Raw genomic sequence first — 19863 nt, 5'->3', positions numbered from 1 at the left:
GACAAAAATCAGAACTGGGATAACTACATCATGCCCTACCCTAGATTTTAGTCCTGAGTTTGTTACTGCCTCACTGACTTTTCTGGATCTCAGTCTTTTCATCTGTAAATCAAAAGATTCCATATCTTCTTTCAAGGTAGTAGTCAAGATTTGGTAATTTTTTTTTGCCAAAGGGTTCATTTTTTTGTATCTCTAATTTTCAAGCACTACAAAAATCTCTTGTATTCTTATTACTCCATTCTCTCCTTCCCCCTAGTGCTTATACTTTCCAGCCCTTCCTGTCCCTTAGTCCCACCAACTCCCAAGTTTTTCTGACTGCTGGCTCCTTGGAACTGGGTATTTTTAGAGCCAGGTGCTAAACTGATTAATGCTTCCAGATTGACCCTTTTTCCATGCCAATCCATTTCCTAGACTACTTCTAGCAGCAATGGATCATTAGATTTCTTTTTTTGCAAGGCATTGGGGTTAAGTGGCTTGCTCAAGGCCACACAGCTAGGTAATTAAGTGTCTGAGGCTGGATTTGAACTCAGGTACTCCTGCCTCCAGAGCCAGTGCTCTATCCACTGTGCCACCTAGCTGCCCTGGATCATAAGATTTCAAGGCTTGGTAGTGGTACATCCTGAAAAAGGATCTTGGGACTAGGATTCCTTGGTTTATTGTGCTTATAGGGAGAAGAGAAAGCTTTGGTCTTGCTTAGGCAGAGGTCCTTTTAGGTTTAGTATTTCTCACACTTCATAGTTCTGTGCCTATCTGGCTCTAGTATTCTTTTCCCTGAACAACTCCCCTTGTCCACTCAATCTTTATTTTATTTTATTTTATTTTATTATTTTTTAGGTTTTTGCAAGGCAAATGGGGTTAAGTGGCTTGCCCAAGGCCACACAGCTAGGTAATTATTAAGTGTTTGAGACGGGTTTTGAACCCAGGTACTCCTGACTCCAGGGCTGGTGCTTTATCCACTGTGCCACCTAGCCGCCCCTCCACCCAATCTTTAGCAAAATTCTGTTAATGTTGACTGAGGCCAAAGAGGTGGTCATCTGTCAGAGTCTCCATTTCCCTCTTTTTGGGGGTTGCTATTGTAGCTTACTTTCTGACTCCCCTCAGAATTTCTAACATCAAAAAGATGCTCTTTGGAGTCAGGACCTATGGATATGGAGATGAAGCAAGAAGTTAGGAATTGTTCATAGAGTATTGACTGGATAGAAGGGTGCCCTCAAGCCCTGTCACAAATCTCTATCATTAAGAGACACTATCATTTACCAAGTTCTGTTGATTCTAACTCTAGGATATCTCTGGCATCTATCTCATGCTCCTTCTATTCCTGTTGTCATCCTAGAAACCATACTTGTCAGATCTTGCCATAGGTATTGTATTGCAGAGGATAGTCCTGGAGTTAGGAAGACCTGAGGTTGACTCCTGTCTCAACCACTGACTAGATGGGTGGTCTGGAACAAGTCAATTAACCTCTTTCTGACTCAGTTTTTTCTTCTGTAAAATGGGGGATAATAGCTCCCATCTGACTTCCATTAAAAAACCCCAGCTTCTGAAAGCCTGCCATTGGGAGCCTTTTGTTATCTGGCTTCAACATACCTTACTTAGCAGCCTTTACTTTATTCTGTAGTCATGCTAAGACTCATCACCATTCCCTGATTTCAGCCTTGTGTCTTCTAACTCCTTTCATATACACTCAGTGCTTCACATACTACTTCCCCAGCTGTGCTTTCTCCAAGGCCTGGCTTAAGCCCACTTCACCCCCCTAGTTAGAAGGGCTCTCTCCCTCCTATCTTTTTTGGACCCCAATTTGTTCTCTCTCATATGCTCAGTTTTGTTTTTTTTAGGTTTTTGCAGGGCAAATGGGGTTAAGTGGCTTGCCCAAGGCCATACAGCTAGATAATTATTAAGTGTCTGAGACCGATTTGAACCCAGATATTCCTGACTCCAGGGCCGGTGCTTTATCCACTGTGCCACCTATCCGCCCTTCAGTTAATTTCTAACTTGTAGTTTCTTGTCTCACTGTACTCTACTAGGCTGCAAGTTCCTTATTTTATCTTTGTATCCCTAGGGTCTATCCCAGTACCTTCCACATAGGTTTATTAGAGGGACTAGGCAAAGTCATAGAATATGAGTGGGGATCATGAGCTGTGAAGGATTCAGGAGTTCTCAGGCCCAGTTTGCATGGCTTCATCCACCTTGTTCTATTCCCTCCCTATTAGGTATCTTGTTCTGGGCCTTGCCACAGACAGCAAGCTCTCGGGAGCAGAATAGAGTTCCCTGAAGTGTTACAGAAGCTTCCACTGCCTAGTTTCTCCTGGGGAAAAGGGGGAGAAACCTTGGGGAGAAGAAAAGAAAGTATAGGAGCAAGAGAAAAATGTGTCAGGAGTTGTTCACTGCTTAATGTCTTCCTTTCTCTGAGACGACCTGGAAGAGACAAAGCTAAGAGAAGAGGAAATTGAACCCAAACTGTTGGGGGTCTTCTGTTTACCACATGTATTTTTTCTGAACAGAGTAAAAGTCTTGGGATATTGAGGCCAGGCTGCCTCTTGGATCCATCTTACATTTGAGTCCTAGAAGACCCTTCCCTCCCCCCTCCCCTTTCATAACTGTGGGCCTTCAATCTGGCCATGTTGGAGAGCAGTGATTTTACTCACACCCTAGTTTCCATTCTGTAGGACTGTCTGAGCCTCCCCTTTTATCTTGTGTAGGTGGTAGGGTAAAAGGCTCCCCTTCCAGGGCAATGGGATGCTGTCATCTTCTTTCCTTTTATAGTAGACGGGGTAGAGGATGGACTTTGGGGTTGGGGTGAACTGGGCACTAAGTGGTTTATGTCTGAGAGGCAGTAGAACCTTTTCTACCTCTTTTTCCTCTGACTCTACTACCCAGGTGGGGCAGAATATCCTGTAGAAAGCAGGCTCCAGAACCTTTCCCATCTCTTCAGGGTAGCTTGTCAGAGGTTTACAGAACTGGGGAAGGGGGACCTTTTCTTAAGGTTGAATTTTTTCTTTCCTTGTCCATAGGAGTCTGGCTTCTGGAATTTGTATTTTCTGGTCCTTCCATTTCCTGTTTATATAAGAACAAGGTTATGTGTGGAGACTTGGGCAGGCCACTATTGCTTGCATACCAGTGGGGCCTTTTGCCTCCTAACACAGGCCTGAATAGGAGATTTTCCCTCCACCATTCCTAATGTGCTGCTCTTGACTTCAGTCAGTTTGGTGCCCTAGACCCAGGGAATCAGCTGAGAGCTAGCCTTTCCACATCTCCTGTCCTTGGTACCCATTCATTGTTTTGGGAAGCAGCTAGGATTGGTGTTCCATTGGGAGTAGCAACTTGGACCTAAGTCCTAGCCACCCTTTGGCAGTGCAAGACCTTCAGAAGAACAGAGAGGCTCTGACTTGGACTAGGAGTCTGGAAGAGGTGGAGTTCCTTCTCTGGGTTGGCTCTCACTTTGCCAAGAGCTTGAAGAGCCAAGGGGGGTTTGTAGGTTGGCCTAGCCACCCCTCATGATCCAGTGTGCCCCTTGCCTTCCAACTCATTTAGAATTGGGGGCAGCAAACAAGACATTCTCTGCTCCTGAACTCTTAAGGATTCTAATAGAGACTATATCAAGCAGTGCCAAGGAAGGCTGAAGCTGAGGGGGAATGTGGTTAAGAAGAAGGAGAGTGAAGGAGAGTTGGGGGATGGGGGAGAGAGAGAGAGAGAGAGAGAGAGAGAGAGAGAAGAGAGAGAATGAGAATTTGTAACCCCACCCTCTTAGCCACATCTGGCCTTTACTGCAGATGTGGCTCTTGAGTTGTGGCCGCTAAGTCGTCAGTGTGGCAGCCGCTAAGGAATGTGCCTATTGGGGGAGGGAGTAAATTGGGGATTGGCCTTAGAACTCTGTCACTCTCCTCCAGAAGAGTGCAGAGACCCCCAGGGCAACAAAGGGATGGCCTGCTGAGGTGGGGAGGGGGAAGACCCTATATTCTGCTGTCCCTCTGTTCCTGCTCTGGTTTAGTCACTATTCTGCTTTTGCTTTGACTAAGGAGAGACTGGACTATGGAGTAGAGGAAGAAGGAAATTGGAGCAGAGGGGAGGGTCTGTAATCTCCCTAGCTCCCAGCCTCCCTTTCTGAACAGGGAAAAAAATACAGTCTATTTAAGTGCTTTGAGAACTATGGAGAAAGGAGCCAAGCAAAGAAAGGAGATGAGGGTAGATCCTGACTTCTGACTGTGGCAGCCTTCTAGGAGTATAGACTGGGTTTTGGGTGTGTTCCTGTGCAAGTATGCTGGGGCACACCTGCCTGCCTATTCCCATTCATGTTCTCATGATTTCCAAGGCACCAGAAGTGGATGAAATGACCATTTTAGGACACATGGGGGCAGGAGGGGGTTCATAAGCTTTCTCTAGTAGAACTATTGGAACCATATATTTCTCCCCTTGGGGGCCATCTGGGCCCACTGTTAACTGTAGGACTTAGCCCTGACATTTATCAAATGGACCCTCCCACCTCCTCCTTCTCTTTTCTCCAGGTGTACCTACATAGCTGGGTGTCTATTCTCTGAACCTTAACTCCACCTTCTCTGTACCATCCTGTTTCATCCCTTTTCTTTCCCTGTCTCTCCTCCCACCTTCCTTCTTCTGCCTTCCCTTCTATTCTCTCATCCTCCCTCCTCCCCCCTCGCCCTTCTTTCCTTTCCTTCTCTCTGCACAGCTGCTGTTTGGCTTACTCTATATATAGCGGCATTTTCAGGGTAATTACAATAAAACTGTTGAAAGGAGATAATCCAGCAAAGGAAGCAGACTTTGGCTCCCAAACTCAGCCCTCCCCTTCCAGACAGGCCCAGCCCAGCACCACTGCCTCCCCATTGCCTCCAATTCTATTCTTCCCTGTTTCCATTCTATTTTGTAACTCTCTGGAATTGTTGTGAGGAGGGGTCTTCTTCATTTATTTAGTGTCCCTGTATCCTCCTACTCCTCCCACTTTGATTTAAGCAAAAGTAATTCAGATAATCTAGGGAAATGAGATATCAGGGCTCCCTGGGAGTTTTGGTTGAGATTTAGATAGTTCTTGAAGCTCAACCTTCTCTTTTGACAATCCATACAGAGTCTGGAGAGCCCAGGCTGATGAAATGTGCCAGACTGCTTTTGGTGGCTTGAATATGGCATATGCCTTGCCCTGACCCTTTAGAGATTGTATTTCAGTTTTTTTGAGTACAGATGACTATTAAGAGAGGACTATAAGTACCTTAAAATTTGTGAGGTAGAGAATCTATAAATGGACTTGTCCATTTTAGTTTCTTTCTCTTCCACTGGGATAGATGGGCTAGCCCAGAGGAAAGGGACTCAAAGCACTGTGGAGCCCCCTGGAGACTTAAGGGGTGCTGTACTTTCCTGAGGCTGGCTACACACCAGAATTTTCAATAGTGGGGATGCTGAGAAAATCCCCTGGTTGATATCATAGATTTAGAGCCAACAATCCTTCCATTTTATGGAGGGAGAAATCAAGATCAAGAGCAGGGAAGTGACTTGACTCAGATCATATAATTCTTCCAACCCAGGTCCTGACTCCCTCATTCAGTGTTCTCTCTACTCCACAGCCCTTAAACAGGACTGAAGTGTGAGGTTGAATAGAAGCTGGATATTCATCCATTATCTGTGCTTGCTGTTGATTCTTTCTCCTCCTCTTCTCCCATTCCCTTAAGCAGTGGAGGTGAAGCCGGTGCTGTGTGGGGCCATGCCAGGCTCTGTTGGGGGCGGCAGGGGTGGAGGCAGTCCTGGTCCGACAGAGCTTCGGGGAGTGGGCCCCGCTGCTATCGACCCCGTGCTTCGAGAGCAGCAGCTGCAGCAAGAGCTCCTGGCCCTGAAGCAGCAGCAGCAGCTCCAAAAGCAACTACTCTTCGCTGAGTTCCAGAAACAGCATGACCACCTGACCCGGCAACATGAGGTCCAGCTGCAGAAGCATCTGAAGGTGAGAGCCTTCTTTCTGTCACCTTCCCACTGCTTGCCCCAGAATATGCAGGGGAAGCTGCAACTGGGAGCATCACTCTGGGGCTTTCTACTTTGGGCTTGGGTCTCCCTAAACCTGCTTACCAGCTCTTTCTGAGAAGTAGGCTGGAGGACTGTCTTTAATCTTTTCATTTAAATGTGCCTGATCCCTGAATTCCCAGCCCAGGCACTAGACTTTCTGGATCACCCTGGCCCCTGAGCCTGCTTGGTTCTGGATTCAGAGACTGGGTCACCTTGGGGACCCAGGGACCCATCTCTCTCTTTTGCTGTTGTCACCATGGGGCTTAAGGCTAGCACCTCTTCCCTCTGCCCTCTCTATGCCCTATGCCTTTTCTCCATATCATGGCAGTGGATTTTCTAGGGTTAATTTTCTGGGGCCATGCAGGAAGCAGTATGGTATGCTGGTTAGAGAGCTGGATGAGGAGTCAGGAAGCCATGGCTTCCATTCTTGCTTATGCCGAGGTGCCCTGGCTGTGCTGTTCTGGATGAGCAATACCCAGGCTACTCCCTTTACAGTTGTAGAGCAGGTGCAAGCTTGCATTGGCAGAGGGAGTTCCTGTTCTGATATAATCACAAGCCCAATACAAAAACAGATTTACGAGGGCAGAATGATGATTAGTGACTCGAGTGCTGGCCTTGGACAGCTGTTTGGCTACCAGTGAGTCCCAGGCAGTTAGAGGCTCAAAATTATAATTAAATGATTGCTTTTCATTGGTGGATGGAGTTTCCACATTAGGAGTTCCCTATACTGGTAAAATTGTATGTCCTAAGCAAAAAACCAAACAAACCCTTTGCAAGGGCAAAGAGAGTATGCCAATGCTGCTGCCTTAAGGTTCTAAGGTCAGCTTCCTGGCCATGACTCCCTGGACAATATGCCCCCTTGTGGCCCCATTAGAAGTAACATCTTCTGCCTAGAAACACCCCTTTCCCTATTGAGGGTTTGGTCAGCTGGGTTTGGGAGCCACAGACTCCTTTAAGCCATTCAAGAAGCTAGCTTTCCTGGTGAATTTGGGAGATGTTCCACTGATACTGGCTAGCTTTCTCCTGATCAAGCAAAAATCATAGTAGGAGATATGTATAATGTTTTTACTATCTTGACAGTCAGAGTAATTAATAAGCAGTTCATGCATAAAGGTGACAAAAATATTCCCTTTCCTTACAGTGGAAGAGGCAATTGTTTTTCATCTTGACTGTTTCTTTACAGTTTTTAATTTTGGATTTTTGCAAGGCAATGGGGTTAAGTGACTTGCCTAGGTAATTATTAAGTGTTTGAGGTCAAATTTGAACTCAGGTCCTCCTGATTCCAGGGCTGGCACTCTGTCCACTTCACCACCTATTTTACTTTTTGCTCCATTCATCTATTGAGACCCCGGTCCTTCCCATCTTTTCTGTTCTTTTCTCATCTTCTATTCTTCTGTGATCAAGGCTCTTTCTGAACTCTGAAGTCAGCCAGTTAGAACCAGAGAGTGAAGAACTGTAGTCTGTGGACATCTGTCTTGTTGTTTAACTTCTTCTGGCCTTCTCTACTCCTTTTAGCTGATGTGATGATACCCTCTCCCCTCTGTAGCAGCAGCAGGAGATGCTGGCTGCCAAGAGGCAGCAGGAGCTGGAACAGCAGCGTAAGCGGGAGCAGCAACGGCAAGAGGAACTGGAGAAGCAGAGGCTCGAACAGCAGCTGCTCATCCTACGAAACAAAGAGAAAAGCAAAGAGAGTGAGGGTCCCTTTCCCCCTCCTAGTGCCCAGGGCCTCTGGCTTTGGCTTCGGTGCCTGTTTCCTTCCAAATCCCACCTGCTTGACACACTTGCTTCTCCATCTCCTCTAAATAATCACTTCTAGTGTCCATGTGTGTCCTGGCTTCTTTGTGCTATGCTGATGTTCAGTCCTAGAACCCACAGGGAAGGGAGTTGGGGTCAAGGCAGCCATTTTGGGGTACCTTGGCCTCAATGATTGATGATAGCTACTACTTCTCTCCTGTCCTACAGGTGCCATTGCCAGCACTGAGGTAAAATTGAAGCTCCAAGAGTTTCTCTTGAGCAAATCAAAGGAGCCAACGCCAGGCAGTCTCAACCATTCCCTCCCGCAGCACCCCAAATGCTGGTAGGTGGCAGAGTAGGGAAAGTATGTGAAAGGATGTATCATGGAGGTAGTGGTGTATGTGCATGCATGTATATAAGTAGTGCAGATGTTTCACAGACAGGTCCTCCCAAAATAATAGCCACTTATGAGAAGAATGAAGGAGATCCCTGGATATGAAGCTAGGATACCCAGCTATGGAGCTATATTAATATTGTGTTGCCTTGAACTTTTTTGGATTTGGTTCTGCAAATGTCCCTAAGTGGTACAGGTGTCCCAAAAGTTTTAGGTCACATGTTTGGGTTGCTTTGTATATTTTCTAAAGCTAAGCCAAAACTCAGAGTCTAATGTTCCCTTCTTTGAGACTGAGGACTTTCTGTCAGTGGGGATCTTCTTATTTATATCCATTCCAGGGTTCTCCTCTTAAAAACAGTAGGCTTTACTAGTGACTCACTAATTCTACCTCTTTCTTTTCCTAATTCTTTCCTTTCCTTTCCCTTTCTAGGGGAGCCCATCATGCTTCATTGGACCAGAGTTCCCCTCCCCAGAGTGGCCCCCCTGGGACACCGCCCTCCTACAAGCTTCCTTTGCTTGGGCCGTATGATAGCCGGGATGATTTCCCGCTTCGAAAAACAGGTAAGCTCATCCCATCCCTCCCTTTGGATCTGTGCATTCTACATTAGCCCTTAGTGCTCAATTTCTGGGAATAGCAGTCCCAGAGTGAAGCAGGGATGCTACTAGAAACCACAATTGCTGCAGCCTGGTCACTTGCTTAGAATTCTGCTGGGAGGGTCAGTGAGGCTAGGAGTGTGGATGATTTGGAATACCTGAACCATATTCCCTTTCCCATAGCCTCGGAACCCAATTTGAAGGTGCGTTCCAGGCTAAAGCAGAAGGTGGCTGAGCGGAGAAGCAGCCCCCTCCTGCGAAGAAAGGATGGGACTGTCATCAGCACTTTTAAGAAGAGAGCTATCGAGATCACAGGTGCCTAGGGCTGGTGGAGGCTGGAGGGTATCCTTGTCTCCATAAGGGGTCAATGGAGTCTGGAGCCTGGGACTGCTAGTGGGGGTGAACACTGACCACAGGCTGATACCTCTGTCCTTTGTACAGTGTCATCAGTGTGTAACAGTGCCCCAGGCTCCGGCCCCAGTTCCCCCAACAGCTCCAACAGCACCATTGCCGAGAATGGCTTCACCGGCTCTGTCCCCAACATCCCCACTGAGGTATGGGCCACCCAGACAGATGAGTTGGGATGAATTAATCCTTATGATTGTAGGCTGTTGAACAGTGTTTCCAAGAATCAAAACCAATTCTTGTCCTATTTTTTCCCCCTTAAAAAAGTACAAAACAAAGGTCATTTTCCCTTGTTCTACCTAGATACTCAGGCTGATGTTCAGTTGTCCTCTGGGATAGGGTGCACCTCTCCATCACTTTTCCATTAAAAGATTCAATCCCCTTGCCTCTACAATAGTGGGATCCTCTAGCTTCCCTTGGACTTCTTCCTAGCACCTCAGTTTTTCCATGAAAAGCATAGTCCTGTGATTGCTATCTCAGCTAGATTTTCTCCTTCTTGGCCCCATTACTTACTACTGTACTTATTTCTTTTTTCTGACTGCCTTCTAGATGCTCCCTCAGCACCGTACTCTTACTTTGGACAATTCCCCTAACCAGTTCAGTCTCTACACATCCCCCTCCCTGCCCAACATTTCCTTAGGACTACAGGCCACAGTCACAGTCACCAATTCGCACCTTACTGTGAGTATGGGGTGTAGACACCTACCCTTTTCTTTTTAGGACTCCCCCAAGTACTGTTCACCATTAGTCATAGTGATGAGGGTATTTGGGATCAAAGTCCCTGGACTTGAGATTCACAATGAGCTGAGTCCTGGGTATCAGTCTCCAAGGGGCTTTTACAGAGGCTTAAGCAGTGTGGCTTAGGTGAAAAAAATGGGGTGAACTAAAGGGGAGGTTGGGGGTGGAGTTAGTTGTGGGATGGCAGCTGGGATTTAGGTGGTGTTGGGGCAAATAGGGTCCAAAGGCATGAAGTTAGCTCCTCACCCTCCTGGCCTCCCCACACCAGGCCCCCCAGAAGCTGTCAACGCAGCAGGAGGCAGAGAGACAGGCCATCCAGTCCCTCCGGCAGGGAGGGGCACTGACCGGCAAGTTCATGAGTACGTCCTCGATCCCAGGTTGTCTGCTGGGTGTGGCGCTGGAGGGCGATGTCAACCCCCATGGGCACGCCTCTCTGCTGCAGCACGTGCTGCTCCTGGAGCAGGCCCGGCAGCAGAGCACCCTCATAGCTGGTGAGCCATGGAAGCCTGGAGCCAGCACAAGTTGGCTGCTTTCCCCAGGGTGGGAAGGAACCAGGTGGGAAAAACACAGAAAGGCAGGGTGCCTAGGTTGGTTCCTGAGGCATGGCTTAAAGCTTTGCTGGGCTCATTCTCTAGAAATCTTCATGTTATGAAGCAGAGTGGCCTATGAAACAATGTGTATTTAATCCGTATTTGAAATGAAAAAAAGAGTGCACATGCTTCCTGTCTTTTTTATCTTTTTGAGGTCTCCTTAGTCCCTGCACTCTTATCTGTCTAATTTGAGGGAGATGGAAATTTATAGAATCAATAGAAATGTAAAGTTATTAGAGATTGAAGCAATGAGTTTGTGTGGTGATGAGTAGCCAGACGGAGGAAGTTGATCAGTCTTTTGGAACAACTTCTGGGTTTTTCCCTTTGTGTGAAGAGGTGCTTAGAGAAGGTTTGCAGGAACTGATGCCAACTTTCCCTCCTGAGCAGTGCCACTCCATGGCCAATCCCCATTGGTGACTGGTGAGCGCATTGCTGCCAACATGCGGACGGTAGGCAAGCTGCCCCGACACCGCCCGCTGAGCCGCACGCAGTCGTCCCCATTGCCTCAGAGCCCCCAGGCCCTGCAGCAGCTTGTGATGCAGCAGCAGCACCAGCAGTTTTTGGAAAAGCAGAAGCAACAGCAGCTGCAGCTAGGCAAGGTGGGCTTGGGAAAAGGGAAAGATGAGTAGCTGGCAGCAAAGTGAGGCCCCTGAGGGTGTCCCAGCTATCCTGGGATCAACTTGAGAGGGCAAGGACATGTGCTGGTGTCTGCCAGTTCATCTGCTTTCTCTCCAGTCTTTGTGCCCTTCTTGGAGACATCTGCCTCAGGAACTAGCAGATAATGGATGACCTACTTTTCTATCTATCTGCCCCTAGATCCTCACCAAGACAGGAGAGTTATCCCGACAGCCCACCACACATCCTGAGGAGACGGAAGAAGAGCTAACAGAGCATCAGGAAGGGCTCCTAGAGGGAGCCCTGCCTGGACCTGGGGACTGCTCCACAGAAAGTGAGAGCCCACAAGAGGACCTGGAGGAGGAGGAAGAAGAGGACGATGAGGAGGACGACTGTATCCAGGTCAAGGACGAGGGCAGTGAAATTGGTTTGGATGAGAGTCCTCTACTTGAAGAGTCCAGTGGGGATTACAAGCAGGTGACCATCCTCGCCTTCCTTGCTGTGTATATCCTGACCCTCAGCCTTCCTCATCACTCTGTCTCCCATAGTCTGCTGCCCTGCTGCCATTTATCCAGCCTCCAGCACTCCAGAAGGGTGGAAAATTAGATTTATTACAAGTGTTCAAAAGGATAAAGGGGAGTGAGAAAGGAGTTAGAGGGTAGCCAGAGTCTCCTTGATTTGGTCTGTGTTTATCCTTGTGACTGTCTGGCTTCTTGTATGTCCCTGTCTCTGTCTGCCTGGTTGCCTGCACCCATGTCTGTCAGCATGTGGCTGCATGTCTCTGCATCTGTCCCTGCGTCTGTCCCTGGGGGTGCAGGCCTGTGTGTATACACACCCACTCTTACTACTCCTTGTCTTGCACCGGGCGCTTCATTCATTGTAGACTGCTGCAGAGCTGCCTCAGCTGACTGACTCATTCCGCCCCCTCAAAGCCATCCTTTTCCCCCTCCTTTTCTTCTTACCTCAATGCTATTCCCCTAAAATGACTCATCGACCCCTATTCCTCCCCTCCCTCATCTCAAAAGATGATGGTGCAGGCAGAAGTGTCTCCCATCCCAAGGATGAGTGGGGCTGGAGTGGTGGGTGGGTGAAAAAGCAAAGCCTGGACTTGGCTAGGTTTCCTACCTCCCCAGCCCCTTCTCAAACCTGCAGTTCACTGCATTGAGTTTCCTGGTTTCAGACCAGAGACCTTTTAGGTATTCCTGTTAGGTACCTCTGTAAGACTGATTTTGCCCTCCCTACTGCAGCCTTCCTTTTTTGGGATCATTCACTCTTTCCTGTCCTTCACTAGGTGTTCACAGATGCTCAGCAGCTGCAGTCCCTGCAAGTTTACCAGGCCCCTCTCAGCCTGGCTTCTGTGCCCCATCAGGCCCTGGGCCGAACCCAATCTTCACCTGCTGCCCCTCTAGGCATGAAGAGTGCCCCTGAACTTCCCACCAAACACCTCTTTACAACAGGTGAGCCCTAACACCCGAGATAGATTCTTTTGTTTTCATGTAGAAGGCAAAGAGACCCTAGACCTGTGAAGGGTGTATTCCTGCTTGTGGCATGAGGAGAAATAATCCCTGGATCTTACCTTAGGGGATGGTTCCTGAAAAAAGAAAAATCTCACTCAACACCTGTACATTATTGTATCCTTCCACCTTTGCTAAGGTAGGGAGAAGAGTTTTAAGTTTAGAGTCCTGAGTCCTGGCTTCTATTTCTTGTTCTCTGACCCTTACCCTTTAGTCACTTTGCCTTTTTGGACTTGTTTCTTTTTTTTTGTAAAGTGAGATGGGCCCTTCTAGCTTTTTATCCTTTGATAATAAGAACTTTCTGTCTCAGACCCAGCTTCCCATATAACAGATTCTTTCAGATACAGGTGAGGGAGGGGACATAAACACTTAGATCCCTTGACTGAAAAAGGATGCCCTTTATATCCTTTGTTAAATCTTCTCTTTATCATGCCTATCCCCTTCCAAGCCTCCTCTTCCTTGAAAGAGAAGAGGCCTCCCTACTGTAGGTCCCAGTTAGTCAAGTTGGTAGGTCATATTAGGGGAAGGTCAAGGACAGAGACCAGAAGACTCAGTAGCCTTTCTGCTTTCCAGGAGTAGTTTATGACACATTCATGCTGAAGCACCAGTGCATGTGTGGGAATACCCACATTCACCCTGAGCATGCAGGCCGTATCCAGAGCATTTGGTCTAGGCTGCAAGAGACAGGTCTGCTCAGCAAGTGTGAGGTAAGGGTATGTCTTGGGTATTGTTCAGTGACCTTTCCTTTCCTCTGAATTAGCTGTTAATCTGACAGTGTCCTCCTTCATTCTTTCCCTGGGGACCCAGTCTACCGTTTTGTTGCCTCTTAAATACTTTTCCTGTCTATAACTCACAGAAGTCATTCCCTTTTTTTCCACCTTCTATGAGTCCTAGTCCTGGTCCTCATCCATAGCCTCATCACTGAGTGGGGCAGGGGTGCTCAGGGTCTTGTGGCAGTAGATCATTTCTTTGGTCTTGAATCTCTAGGCAGTATGGATTGGGGCTCCCCTCCCCTCTGGAGCTTTGTAGAAGGGTGTGGACTGGGATGGAGTGGGAGAGGAAGGGTATAACACACTATCCATATATTCTCCTTGTCTTCTACTTTTCAGCGAATTCGGGGGCGTAAGGCTACACTGGATGAGATCCAGACAGTACATTCGGAGCACCACACCTTGCTCTATGGGACCAGTCCCCTCAACCGGCAGAAGCTTGACAGCAAGAAGCTGCTGGGTGAGTTTGGGACCACAATTTAAGTCTTTCTTTCTACTAAGTCACTCCTCATAAGGGACAGAAGAGTAGTGAAAGTGATGGCATCCTGCTGGGCTCCCAGTGGTGTTTGCCCATTTTGCAGAGGTATGAAGAAATTTAGATTGTAGAGATCAAAGAGAATTTCTATTTCCAAGGGATGTGAAGAAAGCTGAGCTTTCTCTCACTATCTTGTTTTTCCTCTCTGTCCTAAGCTGGAAGACAAGACCAGCAGCTACCTGACCAAGCTAAAGGAACTTAGAGATGTCCTTGTCCCTTTGCTTGGGCACAGACAAGGTATCTGTCCCTGTATGGTCCAAAGCAGTTCTTTTTTCCCTTACAGGTCCAATCAGCCAGAAGATGTATGCAGTGCTGCCCTGTGGGGGCATCGGGGTAAGTAGACTCTGGAAGGGGCAAGACTTATTCCTTGAGATGTGAGAACTCGCTCTCCTTCATTCTTTATTCCCTTTCCCTACCAGATTTCTCCCCCCAAGTCCAGTGTATCTCCATGCTTTCTCTAGTGGCCTTAGAAGCACCCTGATGCCCTTATTCCCTTTTCTCCAGGTGGACAGTGACACAGTGTGGAATGAGATGCATTCTTCTAGTGCCGTGCGCATGGCTGTAGGCTGCCTGGTGGAGCTGGCCTTCAAGGTAGCTTCAGGGGAGCTTAAGGTGAGTGGAGTTAGCAGGAGTGGGAGGAAGCTGCTCCTAGGGTCTTCTTTTTTTCTTAGGGCTGTAGGGGATTCAGTTAGAATCCAGTCTATCTTCTCTCTGGCATCTCAGGGCTTTTCATTCAGGAGGGAGGGGTTGATGATCCCAAAAACAGAAACAAAAGGAAAAGAACCAGCAAGCTTTGAAGAAACAAGGATCTCCTGGTTGCCTGATTGTTCTTTCTTAGACTAGTTTCAGTACCAATCTGGTCCTCCTTCTGTCTTTTTCTTTGTCCATGTCTGTCTCTTATGTCTCTTTTTCCATTCTATAGAATGGATTTGCCATTATTCGACCTCCTGGACACCATGCTGAGGAATCCACAGCCATGTGAGTGTCTTAACCACCAGAATGGAGATCCTGATGAGCCAAACCTTGGGCCTCCTCTTTCTTCTGACTCTGCTTACACTTTAAAAACAGACCTGGTCACACACATTTAAGCTAACTTGATATCCCCTTTTATCCTTGCCTTGCCTCCCAGGGGATTTTGCTTCTTCAACTCTGTGGCCATCACAGCCAAACTCCTACAACAGAAGCTGAGTGTGGGCAAGGTCCTCATTGTGGACTGGGTGAGGAGGACTGGGGAAGGGGCAAGGCAACATGGGAGGGGAAGTGCATCTTCCCTGAAGGTCAGAAGGGATCAATAGAGGGAGGTGGGGGTGGGAGAGAAATTCTCACCTCAGTCACAGAGCTGAGCTTCTTCTCCCTAGAGGTATTCCATCCATTTACTTGTCTTGGGGCAGGACCTCTGCCTGTTCTAGTCCAGCCTGAAAGGGGTACTGGTCTGAAAACTCTCCAGGCTTTCAGAGTCAGTAGCTTCCTTCACTCTCTTATTCCCATATCTCTTACCTAGTGATTTGAGAAGTCCTCCTTGATGTCTTGTCTTGAATCCCTCCTGCTGCAGTGTCAGTTCATTTCCTCATCATCTGTCATCAGTTGGGATGAAGAATAATAGGTTCCTTTCCTCTGCATCAAAGCCCTTTAGGTCATCCTGTTCTCATCCCCACCTTCTTTCAGATTGTATCATTCCCATTGGGTTTAACATTAGGACCTGAACACTGTAATATACTAGGTTCCCTAATGTCTGGGGTGGCAGGCCCTACCCTTGGGAACTCCTTCTGCAGTGGGAGGATTGTGGGGTTTTTGCATCTCATGTGAGGTGGTTTGCATTTCTCCTTGACTCTTTCCCTTCTCTTTCTCTCCCCCACCCCAGGATATTCACCATGGCAATGGTACCCAGCAGGCCTTCTACAGTGACCCCTCTGTACTTTATATCTCCTTGCATCGTTATGACAATGGGAACTTTTTTCCAGGCAGTGGTGCCCCTGAGGAGGTGAGGATCCCCAATTTCAGTAAGAAGTCCTAGCCAGGGGCAGCACAGTCAATAACAAAAGCAGGAGATGTACTGAGGCACCCTGCAGTGCTGGTGACTTGGAGTTATGGGCCCTGAGCAGAGGCCATCAATAGGCCCTCTCTTGAGAAGCCTGGAAATAAATGAATTGAGGTTAGAGAGGGAGGGCATTGTTTAGAATCCCTTAGGAAGTGAGGATCATCCCCTGCCTCTTCCCCTGGTGCCAGGTTGGTGGAGGACCAGGTGTGGGGTACAATGTGAATGTGGCATGGACAGGAGGTGTGGACCCCCCTATCGGAGACGTGGAGTACTTGACAGCATTCAGGTGGGGCCTAGGGTAGGGGGAACTAAGAAGGGGACACTGGAGGGTGGAATAGAAAGGGTGGGGAAGATACTGCTTCTGGAGGGGAATGGAGAGGTGGTGGTGGAGAGGGGAGGGGATCAGCCTGGTACATTCTTCTCTGGCAGGACGGTTGTGATGCCCATTGCCCAGGAGTTCTGTCCAGATGTGGTTCTAGTGTCTGCTGGCTTTGATGCTGTTGAGGGGCATCTCTCCCCCCTGGGTGGCTACTCTGTCACTGCCAGATGTGAGCTTGGTGTTGGGAGCAAGAGGGGGAAGTGCTAAGGAATGAGGAACTTGGAATAAAGAGGAAAATGGGTGGTGGTAGGTTTGGGGTGGTAAATCATAGTTCGGGAGTGGGAAGAAAATAGATTAGAAATTTGAAGGGATTTGGGCTAGTGCATGAAGAGACAGAGAAATGTGGAGGATCAGAGTTGTGGGGTCTAATATAGGGAGGGGAGTGAAGAATAGGTGGTGGAACAGGGACAAGAATAGGAGAAACCTAGAGAACCAAGGGGTAGGTGTCAAACCTTGGGGTCCTGGCAACCTCCCACTCTCTCATCCATCTGTCCTATCCAGCTAGTCCCTGAGGGAGTAAGCAGGTCAGGGGCAACTCTGACCATGCCTCTTGGTCAGAGTAGGAAGCTCTCACCCCTGCAGGCTTTGGCCACTTGACCAGGCAGCTGATGAAGTTGGCAGGGGGCCGAGTAGTGCTGGCTCTAGAGGGCGGCCATGACCTCACCGCCATCTGTGATGCCTCTGAGGCCTGCGTTTCCGCCTTGCTCAGTGTGGAGGTGAGGACTCCTTAGAATGTAAAGGACTATTTCAGTCACACAGCCCAAGAGGCTTTTAGACCCTCCTTCCCAAGTTAAAGTGGAATGGAGCTCCCCCATTCTAGCCCAGATTGGGATGAGATAGAATCTTAGGAGGAAGGTTTCCATTGTTTTTAGAAGACTAGAGGTAGGGGAGATGCCAGAGCATGTGGTCGGTCTTCCTTCCATCTGTCCTTCTGTCCTTCCCTCCCTCCCATATCTTACTAAAGGTCAGAGAGGATTTTTCTCATCCGGGACCTAGAGAAGTTATGTCCTGCTTCCTCTCTTGAGGATGATGGTGACAAATGAAGTGCAGTACACTGGTTGGAGTCTGCTGGGTCTCGTGTCATTCTTTCTCATCCCATTACTTACCATCCCTACAGCTCGAGCCCTTGGATGAGGCCATCTTACAACAAAAGCCCAATATGAATGCAGTGGCCACTCTGGAGAAAGTCATTGAGATCCAGAGTAAGTGAGCATTATTACTAAAGAAGAGGGCCTGCATTGCAAGACAGCCAGAGCCAATGGAGAGGAAAGGGGTAGAGCAGAGGGAAGTGGGATAACCCAGGGTGGCCCTGAACAGGACTTGGAGATGGTACAGAGGGAACCCTTGATGGTTCTTCCCTCCACCTCCCCACTGTGCCGGCAGGCAAACACTGGAGCTGTGTGCAGCGAAACGCTGCTGGTGTGGGGCGCTCTCTTCAGGAAGCACAGGCTGGAGAAGCAGAGGAGGCAGAGACCCTGAGCGCTATGGCATTGCTGTCAGTGGGGGCGGAGCAGGCTGGCCCCAACCACACCCCGAGGTGAGCCTTTTCCTCCTAACTTTGCTTTTTCTCCCCTCACCTGCCTAGGTGGGCACTTATGTGCCTGTGTCCCTGTGCTTGTCCCCACAGGCCGCTGGAGGAGCCCATGGAGCAGGAACCTGCCGTGTGATGCCCAGGCCCTGGGTTTCATCATTGTGATTTTGTTTATTTTTTCTATTAAAAACAAAAAGTCACACATCTAACATCGTGTGCTGTGTCCATCTCTCAGCCTCGACCCTCTCACTTCCCCAAGTTGGCTCAGATTTCTTCCCTTCTACACCCTGCTTTTCCCAGCAGAAGTAACTCCCTTTATGAGTAGAAGTTGTTTTGCCTGTTCTCTTCCCATCTTGTAAACCCATACTCCCTGTTTTTCTGTCCTTTTCCTCCACTATGGGGCTTGTGCCTGGTGGACCCTGGGACTAGGGCAGTATCCTCAGCCCCTCTGGGCCTCTGAGCAAGGAGGTGGAAATGAGTTTGGTGCCTTGGATCCAGGAGATTTTGGGAGGCAATGCCTTAATTTCTCTGTGCCCCTACTTCTCCCTTTTCAGCATTAGGGAAGTTTTCCTGGAATGCCTTCCCACTCCCTTAACAATTTTTCTCCAAACAGTTCAGGGTGAAGGACGGGGGTTCCAACTTTTATTTCTCTGGTGTTGCCATCTCTCTATAAAGGCACATACGTCTGTATCCTCTGCTCCTTTTTTTCCATTTCACTGATGGAGAATCAACCACCAGAACTGGGGGGGGGGGGGAACGACTAGGGAATAGTTATATTCTCCATATTGCTTAGTGTCTCTTTCTGCCTTCACTCCCCTCTAAAGGGAAACCTATTTAGAGGATAGAAGAATGATCTGTGTTTGGCGGCTGGGAATTGGACTCCTGGGTTCTGTGATTGACCTGCCCTAGACTTTGTGTCTATTTCCCTAGGGAAACCAGGGGAGGAACCAAGGAAAGACTTGTACGCTAACCTTCTCTGCCTTTCCTGAGCTAGAGGGCATGGTCCTCCAGCCTTCCTGACTGGCACAGCTTGGGATTGGGGAGGACTGGGGAGGCCCAGACTGGTGAGAGCCTCAGCTGCTCAGGGCAGGGGCCCCTGCTAGTCCAGGAAGTCAGATGAAGTGGGACACTGTTCTACTGCTTGTTTCTGAGAGTGGCTGTGCCAGGCAGCGTCATGCCTGCTTTAGGTCAGTGGACCTCCCTTTCATGGAGCATTTATTCTTTGGGATTTGGGGGAGGCACTCTGGAATTGAAGGCATGGCTGGGAAGGGAGAGAGGAGAGACTGAGGTGAGAATGAAGAAGTCTGATCCTAGTGCTCCTCCCTACCCCCGCCCAGACCAGCTGCTGGGGACAAAGGACAGCCTCTCTTCCTGCCTGTTATCTCTTCCTCATGTTGCCCTCTGCTGGTAGGCAGGCCCGAGGTGGATAAAACAGGAAAGGAGCTGGAGAAGCTGTTCCCACCTCCTACCCTCCCACCTTTGGTCCCAGGCCTCTCAGCTCCCTAGACATAGGGGCAGGGGAGGTATGCACTTGGGGGACCAGTATCCCTGAGGTGTCTGGGAAAGCCCTGCAGCCTGGAGGAAACCAAAGAATGGGAGTGGTTCCTGGGGACTGGGTTTCTCTCTCGCCCTTCCCACCTCTTGAACCCCGTCTATCTGTTTACACATTTATTATCCTTAGAGTGAGGCTGGAATGGGACAGAGGATATAAGATGGGGTATCCCTACAAATTGGCTCAACTTGCCACTTGTATGTTTGTATGTGGTGTTGGTCCCAACTCAAGCCTTTCCTTTGAGGGGAGAGTGGGCCAGCCTAAGTATAACAGGGTCTTCTTATGACAGGTAGGAGAGCCATGAGCCCGAAGATGGTTCTTCCCTTTCCCCACCTTGTCTGATTCTCGTGTAACCCTCCCCGCCCCTTGCTCTGTCTCTCTCTCTCTCTCTCTCTCTCTGGGTATGGATTTCAGTTGAGTATTTTGTAACTTGTTACACTGTGTGTCCTTGTGTAAATAAACTTGTTTCTGGCA

General features: G+C 48.6%; 1 protein-coding gene across 10 annotated transcripts in view; it reads left to right on the top strand.

Annotated features, from left to right (window-relative positions):
* HDAC5 (histone deacetylase 5) overlaps positions 1 to 18046 on the top strand; it is a 39304-nt gene extending 21258 nt beyond the window's left edge. For 5 of the 10 annotated variants that reach the window (XM_074224260.1, XM_074224262.1, XM_074224258.1 and 2 more), the window contains 24 exons: positions 5679 to 5941; positions 7547 to 7691; positions 7963 to 8077; positions 8559 to 8689; positions 8906 to 9037; positions 9164 to 9276; positions 9677 to 9808; positions 10134 to 10356; positions 10843 to 11054; positions 11272 to 11547; positions 12362 to 12527; positions 13158 to 13291; positions 13694 to 13814; positions 14173 to 14222; positions 14394 to 14501; positions 14812 to 14867; positions 15019 to 15106; positions 15751 to 15870; positions 16116 to 16213; positions 16357 to 16475; positions 16889 to 17022; positions 17424 to 17508; positions 17690 to 17843; positions 17934 to 18046. In XM_074224260.1, the coding sequence (XP_074080361.1) occupies positions 5679 to 5941; positions 7547 to 7691; positions 7963 to 8077; positions 8559 to 8689; positions 8906 to 9037; positions 9164 to 9276; positions 9677 to 9808; positions 10134 to 10356; positions 10843 to 11054; positions 11272 to 11547; positions 12362 to 12527; positions 13158 to 13291; positions 13694 to 13814; positions 14173 to 14222; positions 14394 to 14501; positions 14812 to 14867; positions 15019 to 15106; positions 15751 to 15870; positions 16116 to 16213; positions 16357 to 16475; positions 16889 to 17022; positions 17424 to 17508; positions 17690 to 17843; positions 17934 to 17973 (3215 nt within the window). In that variant the 3' untranslated portion in view covers positions 17974 to 18046. Of the gene's footprint in view, positions 1 to 5675; positions 5942 to 7515; positions 7692 to 7962; positions 8078 to 8558; positions 8690 to 8905; positions 9038 to 9163; positions 9277 to 9676; positions 9809 to 10133; positions 10357 to 10842; positions 11055 to 11271; positions 11548 to 12361; positions 12528 to 13157; positions 13292 to 13693; positions 13815 to 14172; positions 14223 to 14393; positions 14502 to 14811; positions 14868 to 15018; positions 15107 to 15750; positions 15871 to 16115; positions 16214 to 16356; positions 16476 to 16888; positions 17023 to 17423; positions 17509 to 17689; positions 17844 to 17933 lie in introns of those variants that run through there. The other 5 variants (XM_074224259.1, XM_074224261.1, XM_074224257.1 and 2 more) reach the window with 2 other exon arrangements.
* The last annotated feature ends 1817 nt before the right edge of the window (positions 18047 to 19863 follow it).

The sequence above is a fragment of the Macrotis lagotis genome, chromosome 2 (genome assembly GCF_037893015.1).
Source record: "Macrotis lagotis isolate mMagLag1 chromosome 2, bilby.v1.9.chrom.fasta, whole genome shotgun sequence".
NCBI classification, from domain to species: domain Eukaryota; kingdom Metazoa; phylum Chordata; class Mammalia; order Peramelemorphia; family Peramelidae; genus Macrotis; species Macrotis lagotis.
Note: the sequence above shows the minus strand (reverse complement) of the source record. Positions and strands in the feature narration are given on the sequence as shown.